General features: G+C 36.6%; 1 protein-coding gene across 1 annotated transcript in view; it reads right to left on the reverse strand.

Moving 5' to 3' along the window:
- LOC138332160 (serine/threonine-protein kinase 36-like) overlaps nt 1-17,087 on the reverse strand; it is a 70,944-nt gene that overhangs the window by 3,852 nt on the left and 50,005 nt on the right. The window contains exons 26-30 of the mRNA XM_069280146.1: nt 3,931-4,090; nt 3,380-3,521; nt 2,601-2,724; nt 826-886; nt 199-328 (exon numbers count right to left, since the gene is read on the reverse strand). Of these exons, the coding sequence (XP_069136247.1) occupies nt 199-328; nt 826-886; nt 2,601-2,724; nt 3,380-3,521; nt 3,931-4,090 (617 nt within the window). The remainder of the gene's footprint in view (nt 1-198; nt 329-825; nt 887-2,600; nt 2,725-3,379; nt 3,522-3,930; nt 4,091-17,087) is intronic.

The raw sequence follows: 17,087 nt of genomic DNA on the forward strand, positions 1-17,087 counted from the left end.
TACAATTTTTGATACTATTATAACTAAACCCTTATTATTTAATAAGATTTGCTTTGGAGATAACTAGATAGAAACTTGTTTAAAATTCACCATGGACACATTTCTACACTCAATCAGTTTTATCCTGATTTGGAGAAAATTATGACAGTTTTGCCATTTTCTGGGATAACAAGTTTAAGATATATGAATGGTACCTACTTGCTGCATTCGCCTTGGTTTTAGAGACAGGATCTCGGAGAAGATCCATCAGGACGGGAATGACTGGACGGAGTTTGGCGTAAAGGTCCGCATTGTGGAACGCAGCGTTCCCTACCGCATAGCTGGCACCCTGTAACAATATCGTATTATCATTACCATACAGATTAAAGATTTGGTGGTGTATAGTGATCACACCATTCGCCTTTCACCTAGCCATCTACAAATTAACAGCCATTGTGTTAAATCCCTGGCACAAACATGAAACGGTTGTGTGGGTCTCTTCTGGAACTCTGGTTTCTTTCCACTTTAAGACCACTTACATGCTAACATCTGTAGAGAAAGGTGAGATATATAAGAAGATAAGGATCGATAGAGAATATATAGTCACTCACAAATAAAACAGGTGGAGTGGGGAAGCTGGGATGATAAGGTCTGAAATTTCCAAGGAGGGAGGGGGAAGTAAAACTGAAGATGTCAGGATCAGATGAGGTCCAGATAGAGGGGTATATTTCAAAGTTACAGGGCGAGGCAACAGCAAAAGTTTAGATTTTACAGCACTGGCTAAATAATTATCAAGTGAGAATTTACTAAGAAAATCATACACAAATTTTTTTTAATGTACTTTACCTTACGAACATGAGGATCTTCATCCTTTAGAGCAGCTATCAATCCAGAAAGAATTTTGTCCCTAAAATGTAAGTTTCTAAGTATAAATTTGCTACCATTACATCATGGTCTATAATTAGTCCTGGCACCAGTTTCTCGAAACAAAAGTACAGACTTGTAACTTATATGAAATTTTATTACAGAAGTTTGCTTAAAAAAATCAGGGCCTGTGCATGTTCAACAAGAGATCCCAGAGGGATCTTGGCGCCCACCAAAGAAAGATCTATGTCTGACAATGGAAAGAGGGATCTTTTCCCTGCTTTTCAAACTTTTTCAAACACATGACATATAAAATTTGAGACAGATCGCTATAGTACTTTCTAAGAAATAGTGGTAACAAACTTCAACAATGAAATCTAAGATGGCGGCCGGTTGGCCATCTTGTTTACCGATCAGTCCCGAAAGGCATTATGCATCAGTCCTAAAAGGTACTATGCACAACTAGGGTACAAGGGGAACCTACACATAAAATTTGAGAAAGATCCCTTCAGTACTTTCTGAGAAATAGCGGTAACAAACTTTAACAATCAAAATCCAATATGGCCGTCGGTCGGGCCATCTTGTTTACTGATCGGTCCCAATTTATTAATATGCACAACTAGGGTCCTTGGGGAACCTTCATATGAAATTTGTAAACGACACCTTCAGTACTTTTTGAGAAATAGCGGTAACAAACTTTAACTATCAAAATCCAAGCCATCTTGTTGACCGATCGGTTCCAAAATGCAATATGCACAACTAGGGCCCTAGGGAAACCTATATATGAAATTTGAGAAAGATCCCTTCAGTACTTTTTGAGTAATAGCGGTAACAAACTTAAACTGTCAAAAATCCAAGATGGCCACCTGTCGGCCATCTTGTTCACCGATCGGTCCCAAAATGTAATACGCACAACTAGGGTCCTAGGGGAACCTGTATATGAAATTTGAGAAAGATCCCTTCAGCACTTTCTGAGAAATAGCGGTAACAAACTTTAACTATCAAAATCCAAGATGGCCGCCTGTCGGCCATCTTGTTGACCGATCGGTCCCAAAATGCATTATGCACAACTAGGGCCCTAGGGAACCTATATATGAAATTTGAGAAAGATCCCTGCAGTACTTTTTGAGAAATAGCGGTAACAAACTTTAACTATCAAAATCCAAGATGGCTGCCTGTCGGCCATCTTGTTGACCGATCAGTCCCAAAATGCAATATGCACAACTAGAGTCCTAGGGAAACCTGTACATAAAATTTGAGAAAGATCCCTTCAGCACTTTTTGAGAAATAGCGGTAACAAACTTTAACTATCAAAATCCAAGATGGCCGCCTGTTGGCCATCTTGTTGACCGATCGGTCCCAAAATGCAATATGCACAACTAGAGTCCTAGGGGAACCTACATATGAAATTTGAGAAAGATCCCTTCAGCACTTTCTGAGAATTAGCGGTAACAAGAATTGTTAACGGACGGACGGACGGACGGACAAGGACGGCAGGACGGAAGGACGGAAGGACGGAAGGACGGACGGACCACGGACCACGGACGAAAGGCGATTTGAATAGCCCACCATCTGATGATGGTGGGCTGTGCATGTTCAAAAATACCTACCTTTTTATCCAACTCTTAACTTTTTGTCTACCATGTATACATATTGAGAAAAGTTGTTTTGAAATCGAGTTACAGAGAAACTAGATGTATAATTAAGCCAAAGTCAACAGTAACCTCTAACCAAAACTGTATACCCTATATACCGACCTCTGTTTTAGGATAGCGTAAAACTGGCCATGGTGCTTCATGAGGTTTCCGATGAGACTACAGGTTCGGGACTTGACTGCTCCTGATCGGTGTCGTAGTAAGGTAGAAAGAGGCTCATAGTCACCTGTAGTGTGCGATTACATTATCATTTATAGTAGGAATTCACCCACAACATGAAAAACAAGATTTATAAAAATTAACAAAATTTTATTTAATTGTTACTTCACTATTTTTTCACTGTTTCTAGGATCAAAGCATCTATTATAAAATTATGGAATTTACATTCCCTGCTTTCGTTAATCAAAGGCCTATTATATTTGTGAGAGTTATTGAATGGAAACAGACAAAAATGTCGTTTTTCGTTTATCAAAGGGCCATAACTCCACCAGGTACTTTTGTATATTTACTGCTGTATGTTTAATTGATTTTTCCCTAGTTTTGATCAGACAGTAACACCTTTACTTTCATATTCCTGACTGTCTGATATGTAACGCTACTAGTCTTTTGGAAAATTATCTTAAGGCAAGAGAGACACTTCTACTGTTCTTGACTTTAAATTGTAAGGGAGATAACTCCATTTTATTCTCAAGACCCTGTATGTCTGCATTACTAAATACAGGTATTGAAATTTCTTTTAAGGGAGATAACTTACAGTATCCTTTTATCATAACAAAGCCAAACCACTTGTCAGCCAATGTAGAAGATCAATGTTGGTAATACTGTTTGAAACTATTAGATATGTTAAAAAAAACTAAAAATCAAAAAGGGGGACAACTCACCTTTAGTGCCATGGAAGACGGACTTAACGAGTTGGTAATTATCTTTAGATGATCTGACTAGATGATTGCAAAGGGAAATAACATCACACATAACAGATTCCTGACTTGACGGTTGAATACAGTTACTAAGGAAGGACACAGCCTGAAATATACAACATCACATATAACAAATCTCAATCCTGGCTTCAGGATGTTTGTATTTGATACAGTACAGAAAAGAATATTTCCTACAAATGTGTCTTGCAATCGTACTTATTATAATTTTAGAGGCAATTAGGAGTACATTTAAACTTGGATATTGAGTTGTTAAGACAAACATTAAGCTTAAAAGTTCAAGGTCACACAACTTTAAGCTTCAAAGTTCAAGGTTACTCAATATTAAACTTCAAAGTTGAAGGTCACTCAAAATTTAGTTTGAAGTTCAAGGTCACTCAACATTCAGCTTCCAAATTCAAGCTCACTCAACATAAGTTTCAAAATAAAACACAAAGTTCTGAATCCTTTCACTATTATTGTATTGACCTCCATATACTGTATGCTAAATGCTGTACCTTGAGGTCCTTCAGGGATTTGGTGAACTTGTCCATAAAGTCATCACTACTGAGGACGAGGTGGACGATGAGACCGAGGGGCATTTCCATCTGACTTTGCTTGAGGTATTTATTACAGGCATGTAACAGTCGTGGCAGCATGTTCACCGAGAAAAGACAGCTACAACATACATAAATTAGAATATTCAACGAGAAAAGACAGCTACAACATACATAAATTAGAATGTTCAACGAGAAAAGACAGCTACAACATACATAAATTAGAATGTTCAACGAGAAAAGGCAGCTACAACATACATAAATTAGAATGTTCACAGAGAAAAGGCAGCTACAACATACATAAATTAGAATGTTCACAGAGAAAAGACAGCTACAACATACATAAATTAGAATGTTCACAGAGAAAAGACAGCTACAACATACATAAATTAGAATGTTCACAGAGAAAAGTGCAGCTACAACATACATAAATTAGAATGTTCACAGAGAAAAGGCAGCTACAACATACATAAATTAGAATGTTCACAGAGAAAAGACAGCTACAACATACATAAATTAGAATGTTCACAGAGAAAAGGCAGCTACAACATACATAAATTAGAATGTTCACAGAGAAAAGGCAGCTAAAACATACATAAATTAGAATGTTCACAGAGAAAAGGCAGCTACAACATACATAAATTAGAATGTTCACAGAGAAAAGACAGCTACAACATACATAAATTAGAATGTTCACAGAGAAAAGGCAGCTACAACATACATAAATTAGAATGTTCACAGAGAAAAGACAGCTACAACATACATAAATTAGAATGTTCACAGAGAAAAGGCAGCTACAACATACATAAATTAGAATGTTCACAGAGAAAAGGCAGCTACACTAAGACCACCAGGTATGTAAATTAGAAATGTTACCAGATGATGACAGTCAATAGACCACCAGTGTATGTAAATTAGAATGTTACCAGATGATGAAAACAGTCAATAGACCACCAGGTATGTAAATTAGAATGTTACCCAAGATGATGACAGTCAATAGACCACCAGGTATGTAAATTAGAATGTTACCCAGATGATGACAGTCAATAGACCACCAGGTATGTAAATTAGAATGTTACCAGATGATGACAGTCAATAAGACCACCAGGTATGTAAATTAGAATGTTACCAAGATGATGACAGTCAATAGACACCAGGTATGTAAATTAGAATGTTACCAGATGATGACAGTCAATAGACCACCAGGTATGTAAATTAGAATGTTACCCCAGATGATGACAGTCAATAGACCACCAGGTATGTAAATTAGAATGTTACCAGATGAAGACAGTCAATAGACCACCAGGTATGTAAATTAGAATGTTACCACCAGATGATAACAGTCAATAGACCACCAGGTATGTAAATTAGAATGTTACCAGATGATGACAGTCAATAGACCACCAGGTATGTAAATTAGAATGTTACCAGATGATGACAGTCAATAGACCACCAGGTATGTAAATTAGAATGTTACCAGATGATGACAGTCAATAGACACACCAGGTATGTAAATTAGAATGTTACCAGATGATGACAGTCAATAGACCACCAGGTATGTAAATTAGAATGTTACCCAGATGATGACAGTCAATAGACCACCAGGTATGTAAATTAGAATGTTACCAGATGATGACAGTCAATAGACCACCAGGTATGTAAATTAGAATGTTACCAGATGATGACAGTCATAGTCCACTAGGTAATGTAATCATATGATGACAGTCAATAGACCACCAGGTATGTAAATTAGAATGTTACCAGATGATGACAGTCAATAGACCACCAGGTATGTAAATTAGAAATGTTACCAGATGATGACAGTCAATAGACCACCAGGTAAATGTAAATTAGAATGTTACCAGATGATGACAGTCAATAGACCACCAGGTATGTAAATTAGAATGTTACCAGATGAGATGACAGTCAATAGACCACCAGGTATGTAAATTAGAATGTTACCAGATGATGACAGTCAATAGACCACCAGTATGTAAATTAGAATGTTACCAGATGATAACAGTCAATAGACCACCAGGTATGTAAATTAGAATGTTACCAGATGATGACAGTCAATAGACCACCAGGTATGTAAATTAGAATGTTACCAGATGATGACAGTCAATAGACCACCAGGTATGTAAATTAGAATGTTACCAGATGATGACAGTCAATAGACCACCAGGTATGTAAATTAGAATGTTACCAGATGATAACAGTCAATAGACCACCAGGTATGTAAATTAGAATGTTACCAGATGATGACAGTCAATAGACCACCAGGTATGTAAATTAGAATGTTACCAGATGATGACAGTCAATAGACCACCAGGTATGTAAATTAGAATGTTACCAGATGATGACAGTCAATAGACCACCAGGTATGTAAATTAGAATGTTACCAGATGATGACAGTCAATAGACCACCAGGTATGTAAATTAGAATGTTACCAGATGATGACAGTCAATAGACCACCAGGTATGTAAATTAGAATGTTACCAGATGATGACAGTCAATAGACCACCAGGTATGTAAATTAGAATGTTACCAGATGATGACAGTCAATAGACCACCAGGTATGTAAATTAGAATGTTACCAGATGATGACAGTCAATAGACCACCAGGTATGTAAATTAGAATGTTACCAGATGATGACAGTCAATAGACCACCAGGTATGTAAATTAGAATGTTACCAGATGATGACAGTCAATAGACCACCAGGTATGTAAATTAGAATGTTACCAGATGATGACAGTCAATAGACCACAGGTATGTAAATTAGAATGTTACCAGATGATAACATCAATAGACCACCAGGTATGTAAATTAGAAATGTTACCAGATGATGACAGTCAATAGACCACCAGGTGAATGTAAATTAGAATGTTACCAGATGATAACAGTCAATAGACCCACCAGTATGTAAATTAGAATGTTACCAGATGATAACAGTCAATAGACCACCAGGTATGTAAATTAAGAATGTTACCAGATGATGACAGTCAATAGACCACCAGGTATGTAAATTAGAATGTTACCAGATGATGGACAGTCAATAGACCACCAGGTATGTAAATTAGAATGATTTACCAGATGATGACAGTCAATAGACCACCAGGTATGTAAATTAGAAATTGTTACCAGATGATAACAGTCAATAGACCACCAGGTATGTAAATTAGAATGTTACCAGATGATGACAGTCAATAGACCACCAGGTATGTAAATTAGAATGTTACCAGATGATGACAGTCAATAGACCACCATGTAAATTAGAATGTTAAATGAGACAGTCAATGTTACCACCAGGTATGTACTCATTAGAATGTTACCTATTAGATGATGACAGTCAATAGACCACCAGGTATGTAAATTAGAATGTTACCAGATGATGACAGTCAATAGACCACCAGGTATGTAAATTAGAATGTTACCAGATGATAACAGTCAATAGACCACCAGGTATGTAAATTAGAATGTTACCAGATGATGACAGTCAATAGACCACCAGGTATGTAAATTAGAATGTTTACCAGGTGATGACAGTCAATAGACCACCAGGTATGTAAATTAGAATGTTACCAGATGATGACAGTCAATAGACCACCAGGTATGTAAATTAGAATGTTACCCAGATGATGACAGTCAATAGACCCACCAGGTATGTAAATTAGAATGTTACCAGATGATGACAGTCAATAGACCACCAGGTATGTAAATTAGAATGTTACCAGATGATGACAGTCAATAGACCACCAGGTATGTAAATTAGAATGTTACCAGATGATGACAGTCAATAGACCACCAGGTATGTAAATTAGAATGTTACCAGATGATGACAGTCAATAGACCACCAGGTATGTAAATTAGAATGTTACCAGAAATGATGACAGCTCAATAGACCACCAGGTATGTAAATTAGAATGTTACCAGTAATGATGACAGTCCAATAGACCACCAGGTATGTAAATTAGAATGTTACCAGATGATGACAGTCAATAGACCACCAGGTATGTAAATTAGAATGTGTACCAGATGATAACAGTCAATAGACCACCAGGTATGTAAATTAGAATGTTACCAGATGATGACAGTCAATAGAAAAGTCAATAGACCACCAGGTATGTAAATTAGAATGTTACCAGATGATGACAGTCAATAGACCACCAGGTATTATGTAAATTAGAATGTTACCAAAGATGATGACAGTCAATAGACCACCAGGTATGTAAATTAGAATGTTACCAGATGATGACAGTCAAATAGACCACCAGGTATGTAAATTAGAATGTTACCAGATGATGACAGTCAATAGACCACCAGGTATGTAAATTAGAATGTTACCAGATGATGACAGTCAATAGACCACCAGGTATGTAAATTAGAATGTTACCAGATGATGACAGTCAATAGACCACCAGGTATGTAAATTAGAATGTTACCAGATGATGACAGTCAATAGACCACCAGGTATGTAAATTAGAATGTTACCAGATGATGACAGTCAATAGACCACCAGGTATGTAAATTAGAATGTTACCAGATGATGACAGTCAATAGACCACCAGGTATGTAAATTAGAATGTTACCAGATGATGACAGTCAATAGACCACCAGGTATGTAAATTAGAATGTTACCAGATGATGACAGTCAATAGACCACCAGGTATGTAAATTAGAATGTTACCAGATGATGACAGTTCAATAGTACCACCAGGTATGTAAATTAGAATGTTACCAGGATGATGACAGTCAATAGACCACCAGGTATGTAAATTAGAATGTTACCAGATGATGACAGTCAATAGACCACCAGGTATGTAAATTAGAATGTTACCAGATGATGACAGTCAATAGACCACCAGGTATGTAAATTAGAATGTTACCAGATGATGACAGTCAATAGACCACCAGGTATGTAAATTAGAATGTTACCAGATGATGACAGTCAATAGACCACCAGGTATGTAAATTAGAATGTTACCAGATGATGACAGTCAATAGACCACCAGGTATGTAAATTAGAATGTTACCAGATGATGACAGTCAATAGACCACCAGGTATGTAAATTAGAATGTTACCAGATGATGACAGTCAATAGACCACCAGGTATGTAAATTAGAATGTTACCAGATGATGACAGTCAATAGACCACCAGGTATGTAAATTAGAATGTTACCAGATGATAACAGTCAATAGACCACCAGGTATGTAAATTAGAATGTTACCAGATGATGACAGTCAATAGACCACCAGGTATGTAAATTAGAATGTTACCAGATGATGACAGTCAATAGACCACCAGGTATGTAAATTAGAATGTTACCAGATGATGACAGTCAATAGACCACCAGGTATGTAAATTAGAATGTTACCCAGATGATAACAGTCAATAGACCACCAGGTATGTAAATTAGAATGTTACCAGATGATGACAGTCAATAGACCACCAGGTATGTAAATTAGAATGTTACCAGATGATGACAGTCAATAGACCACCAGGCATGTATGTAAATTAGAATGTTACCAGATGATGACAGTCAATAGACCACCAGGTATGTAAATTAGAATGTTACCAGATGATAACAGTCAATAGACCACCAGGTATGTAAATTAGAATGTTACCAGATGATGACAGTCAATAGACCACCAGGTATGTAAATTAGAATGTTACCAGATGATGACAGTCAATAGACCACCAGGTATGTAAATTAGAATGTTACCAGATGATGACAGTCAATAGACCACCAGGTATGTAAATTAGAATGTTACCAGATGATGACAGTCAATAGACCACCAGGTATGTAAATTAGAATGTTACCAGATGATGACAGTCAATAGACCACCAGGTATGTAAATTAGAATGTTACCAGATGATGACATATCAATAGACCACCAGGTATGTAAATTAGAATGTTACCAGATGATGACAGTCAATAGACCACCAGGGTAAGTATGTAAATTAGAATGTTACCAGATGATGACAGTCAATAGACCACCAGGTATGTAAATTAGAATGTTACCAGATGATGACAGTCAATAGACCACCAGGTATGTAAATTAGAATGTTTACCAGATGATGACAGTCAATAGACCACCAGGTATGTAAATTAGAATGTTACCAGATGATGACAGTCAATAGACCACCAGGTATGTAAATTAGAATGTTACCAGATGATGACAGTCAATAGACCACCAGGTATGTAAATTTAGAATGTTACCCGGAGATGATGACAGTCAATAGACCACCAGGTATGTAAATTAGAATGTTACCAGATAATGACAGTCAATAGACCACCAGGTATGTAAATTAGAATGTTACCAGATGATGAACAGTCAATAGACCACCAGGTATGTAAAATAGAATGTTACCAGATAATGACAGTCAATAGACCACCAGGTATGTAAATTAGAATGTTACCAGATGATGACAGTCAATAGACCACCAGGTATGTAAATTAGAATGTTATACCAGATGATGACAGACAATAGACCACACAGGTATGTAAATTAGAATGTTACCAGATGATGACAGTCAATAGACCACCAGGTATGTAAATTAGAATGTTACCAGATGATGACAGTCAATAGACCACCAGGTATGTAAATTAGAATGTTACCAGATGATGACAGTCAATAGACCACCAGGTATGTAAATTAGAATGTTACCAGATGATGACAGTCAATAGACCACCAGGTATGTAAATTAGAATGTTACCAGATGATGACGAGTCCAATAGACCACCAGGTATGTAAATTAGAATGTTACCAGATGATAACAGTCAATAGACCACCAGGTATGTAAAATCCTAGAATGTTATATACCAAATGATGACATTCAATAACCACCATGTATGTAAATTAGAATGTTACCAGATGATGACAGTCAATAGACCACCAGGTATGTAAATTAGAATGTTACCAAGATGATGACAGTCAATAGACCACCAGGTATGTAAATTAGAATGTTACCAGATGATGACAGTCAATAGACCACCAGGTATGTAAATTAGAATGTTACCAGATGATGACAGTCAATAGACCCACCAGGTATTTAAAATAAGAATGTTACGCAGAAGATAAACAGTCAATAGACCACCAGGTATGTAAATTAGAATGTTACCAGATGATGACAGTCAATAGACCACCAGGTATGTAAATTAGAATGTTACCAGATGATGTTCAGTCAATAGACCAATACACCAGTATGGTAAATTAGAATGTCTACCAGATGATAACAGTCATAGACAAACCAGGTATGTAAATTAGAATGTTACCAGATGATGACAGTCAATAGACCACCAGGTAAGTAAATTAGAATGTTACCAGATGATTGACAGTCAATAAGACCACCAGTATGTAAATTTAGAATGTTACCAATGATGACATGTCAATACCAGTATGTAAATTAGAATGTTACCATGATGACAGTCAATAGACCACCAGGTATGTAAATTAGAATGTTAGCCAGATGATGAAACCAGACCACCAGGTAAGTAAATTAGAATGTTACCAGGTGATGACAGTCAATAGACCACCAGGTATGTAAATTAGAATGTTACCACAGTCAATAAACCACCAGGTATGTAAATTAGAATGTTTACCCAGATGATGACAGTCAATAGACCACCAGGTATGTAAATTAGAATGTTACCAGATGATGACAGTCAATAGACCACCAGGTATGTAAATTAGAATGTTACCAGATGATGACAGTCAATAGACCACCAGGTATGTAAATTAGAATGTTACCAGATGATGACAGTCAATAGACCACCAGGTATGTAAATTAGAATGTTACCAGATGATGACAGTCAATAGACCACCAGGTATGTAAAATTAGAATGTTACCAGATGATGACAGTCAATAGACCACCATGTATGTAAATTAGAATGTTACCAGAATGATGACAGTCAATAGACCACCAGTGTATGTAAATTAGAATGTTTACCAGATGATGACAGTCAATAGACCACCAGGTATGTAAATTAGAATGTTACCAGATGATGACAGTCAATAGACCACCAGGTATGTAAATTAGAATGTTACCAGATGATGACAGTCAATAGACCACCAGGTATGTAAATTAGAATGTTACCAGATGATGACAGTCAATAGACCACCAGGTATGTAAATTAGAATGGTTACCAGATGATGACAGTCAATAGACCACCAGGTATGTAAATTAGAATGTTACCAGATGATGAAGACAGTCAATAGACCACCAGGTATAGTAAATTAGAATGTTACCAGGTGAATAACAGGTATCAATAGACCAACCAGGTATGTAAATTAGAATGTTACCGTGAATGATGACAGTCAATTATGACACACCAGGTATGTAAATTAGAATGTTACCAGATGATGAGACTGTCCTAACAAGATCCACCAGTGTTATGAGTAAACATAGAATGTTACCAGATGATGACAGTCTCAATAGACCCACCAGGTATGTAAATTAGAATGTTACCAGATGATGACAGTCAATTAGACCACCAGGTATGTAAATTAGAATGTTACCAGATGATGACAGTCAATAGACCACCAGGTATGTAAATTAGAATGTTACCAGATGATGACAGTCAATAGACCACCAGGTATGTAAATTAGAATGTTACCAGATGATGACAGTCAATAGACCACCAGGTATGTAAATTAGAATGTTACCAGATGATGACAGTCAATAGACCACCAGGTATGTAAATTAGAATGTTACCAGATGATGACAGTCAATAGACCACCAGGTATGTAAATTAGAATGTTACCAGATGATGACAGTCAATAGACCACCAGGTATGTAAATTAGAATGTTACCAGATGATGACAGTCAATAGACCACCAGGTATGTAAATTAGAATGTTACCAGATGATGACAGTCAATAGACCACCAGGTATGTAAATTAGAATGTTACCAGATGATGACAGTCAATAGACCACCAGGTATGTAAATTAGAATGTTACCAGATGATGACAGTCAATAGACCACCAGGTATGTAAATTAGAATGTTACCAGATGATGACAGTCAATAGACCACTAGAATGTTACCAGATGATGACAGTCAATAGACCACCAGGTATGTAAATTAGAATGTTACCAGATGATGACAGTCAATAGACCACCAGGTATGTAAATTAGAATGTTACCAGATGATGACAGTCAATAGACCACCAGGTATGTAAATTAGAATGTTACCAGATGATGACAGTCAATAGACCACCAGGTATGTAAATTAGAATGTTACCAGATGATGACAGTCAATAGACCACCAGGTATGTAAATTAGAATGTTACCAGATGATGACAGTCAATAGACCACCAGGTATGTAAATTAGAATGTTACCAGATGATGACAGTCAATAGACCACCAGGTATGTAAATTAGAATGTTACCAGATGATGACAGTCAATAGACCACCAGGTATGTAAATTAGAATGTTACCAGATGATGACAGTCAATAGACCACCAGGTATGTAAATTAAAATGTTACCAGATGATGACAGTCAATAGACCACCAGGTATGTAAATTAGAATGTTTACCAGATGATGACAGTCAATAGACCACCAGGTATGTAAATTAGAATGTTACCAGATGATGACAGTCAATAGACCACCAGGTATGTAAATTAGAATGTTACCAGATGATGACAGTCAATAGACCACCAGGTATGTAAATTAGAAATGTTACCCAGATGATGACAGTCAATAGACCACCAGGTATGTAAATTAGAATGTTACCAGATGATGACAGTCAATAGACCACCAGGTATGTAAATTAGAATGTTACCAGATGATGACAGTCAATCGACCACCAGGTATGTAAATTTAGAATGTTACCTAGATGAAGTAACAGTCAATAGACCACCAGGTATGTAAATTAGTATGTTACCAGATGATGACAGTCAATAGACCACCAGGTATGTAAATTAGAATGTTATCCAGATGATGACAGTCAATAGACCACCAGGTATGTAAATTAGAATGTTACTACAGATGATGACAGTCAATAGACCACCAGGTATGTAAATTAGAATGTTACCAGATGATGACAGTCAATAGACCACCAGGTATGTAAATTAGAATGTTACTCAGATGATGACAGTCAATAGACCACCAGGGTATGTAAATTAGAATGTTACCAAGATGATAAATGACAGTCAATAGACCACCAGGTATGTAAATTAGAATGTTACCAGATGATGACAGTCAATAGACCACCAGGTATGTAAGAATTAGAATGTTACCAGATGATGAAACAGTCAATAGACCACCAGGTATGTAAATTAGAATGTTACCAGATGATGACAGTCAATAGACCACCAGGTATGTAAATTAGAATGTTACATCAGATGATGACAGTCAATAGACCACCAGGTATGTAAATTAGAATGTTACCAGATGATGACAGTCACTTAGACCCCACCAGGTATGTAAATTAGAATGTTACCAATGATGACAGTCAATAGACCACCAGGTATGTAAATTAGAATGTTACCAGATGATAACAGTCAATAGACCACCAGGTATGTAAATTAGAATTTACCAGATGATGACAGTCAATAGACCACCAGGTATGTAAATTAGAATGTTACCAGATGATAACAGTCAATAGACCACCAGGTATGTAAATTAGAATGTTACCAGATGATGACAGTCAATAGACCACCAGGTATGTAAATTAGAATGTTACCAGATGATGACAGTACAATAGACCACCAGGTATGTAAATTAGAATGTTACCAGATGATGACAGTCAATAGACCACCAGGTATGTAAATTAGAATTGTTACCAGATGATGACAGTCAATAGACCACCAGGTATGTAAATTAGAATGTTACCAGATGATGACAGTCAATAGACCACCAGGTATGTATAAATTAGAATGTTACCCAGAATGATGACAGTCAATAGACCACCAGGTATGTAAATTAGAATGTTACCAGATGATGACAGTCAATAGACCACCAGGTATGTATGTAAATTAGAATGTTACCAGATGATGACAGTCAATAGACCACCAGGTATGTAAATTAGAATGTTACCAGATGATGACAGTCAATAGACCACCAGGTATGTAAATTAGAATGTTACCAGATGATGACAGTCAATAGACCACCAGGTATGTAAATTAGAATGTTACCAGATGATGACAGTCAACAGTCAATAGACCACCAGGTATGTAAATTAGGAATGTTACCAGATGATGACAGTCAATAGACCACCAGGTATGTAAATTAGAATGTTTACCAGATGATGACAGTCAATAGACCACCAGGTATGTAAATTAGAATGTTACCAGATGATGACAGTCAATAGACCACCAGGTATGTAAATTAGAATGTTACCAGATGATGACAGTCAATAGACCACCAGGTATGTAAATTAGAATGTTACCAGATGATGACAGTCAATAGACCACCAGGTATGTAAATTAGAATGTTACCAGATGATGACAGTCAATAGACCACCAGGTATGTAAATTAGAATGTTACCAGATGATGACAGTCAATAGACCACCAGGTATGTAAATTAGAATGTTACCAGATGAAGACAGACAATAGACCACCAGGTATGTAAATTAGAATGTTACCAGATGATGACAGTCCAATAGACCACCAGGTATGTAAATTAGAATGTTACCAGATGATGACAGTCAATAGACCACCAGGTATGTAAATTAGAATGTTACCCAGATGATGACAGTCAAATAGACCACCAGGTAATGTAAATTAGAATGTTTACCAGATGATTACAGTCAATAGACCCCCAGGTAATTGATTGAATGTTACCCAGATGATGACAGTAAATAGACCACCAGGTATGTAAATTAGAATGTTACCAGATTGATGACAGTCAATAGACCACCAGGTATGTAAATTAGAATGTTACCAGATGATGACAGTCAATAGACTCACCAGGTATGTAAATGTAGAATGTTACCAGAATGTTAGACCACCAGGTATAATTAGAATGTTACCAGAATGACAGTCAATAGACCACCAGGTATGTAAATTAGAATGTTTACCAGATGATGACAGTCAATAGACCACCAGGTAAGTAAATTAGAATGTTACCAGATGATGACAGTCAATAGACCACCAGGTATGTAAATTAGAATGTTACCAGATGATGACAGTCAATAGACCACCAGGTATGTAAATTAGAATGTTTACCAGATGATGACAGTCAATAGACCACCAGGTATGTAAATTAGAATGTTACCAGGTGATGACAGTCAATAGACCACCAGGTATGTAAATTAGAATGTTACCAGATGATGACAGTCAATAGACCACCAGGGTATGTAAATTAGAATGTTACCAGATGATGACAGTCAATAGACCACCAGGTATGTAAATTAGAATGTTACCAGATGATGACAGTCAATAGACCACCAGGTATGTAAATTAGAATGTTACCAGATGATGACAGTCAATAGACCACCAGGTAATGTAAATTTAGAATGTTACCAGATGATAACAGTCAATAGACCACCAGGTCATGTAAATTAGAATGTTACCAGATGATGACAGTCAATAGACCACCAGGTATGTAAATTAGAATGTACCAGATGATGACAGTCAATAGTACCACCAGGTATGTAAATTAGAATGTTACCAGATGATGACAGTCAATAGACCACCAGGTATGTAAATTAGAATGTTACCAGATGATGACAGTCAATAGACCACCAGGTATGTAAATTAGAATGTTACCAGATGATTGACAGTCAATAGACCACCAGGTATGTAAATTAGAATGTTACCAGATGATGACAGTCAATAGACCACCAGGTATGTAAATTAGAATGTTACCAGGGATGATGACAGTCAATAGACCACCAGGTATGTAAATTAGAATGTTACTCCAGATGATGACAGTCATAGACCACCAGGTATGTAAATTAGAATGTTACCAGATGATGACAGTCAATAGACCACCAGGTATGTAAATTAGAATGTTACCAGATGATGACAGTCAATAGACCACCAGGTATGTAAATTAGAATGTTACCAGATGATGACAGTCAATAGACCACCAGGTATGTAAATTAGAATGTTACCAGATGATGACAGTCAATAGACCACCAGGTATGTAAATTAGAATGTTACCAG

The sequence above is a fragment of the Argopecten irradians genome, chromosome 9 (assembly GCF_041381155.1).
Source record: "Argopecten irradians isolate NY chromosome 9, Ai_NY, whole genome shotgun sequence".
NCBI lineage: Eukaryota > Metazoa > Mollusca > Bivalvia > Pectinida > Pectinidae > Argopecten > Argopecten irradians.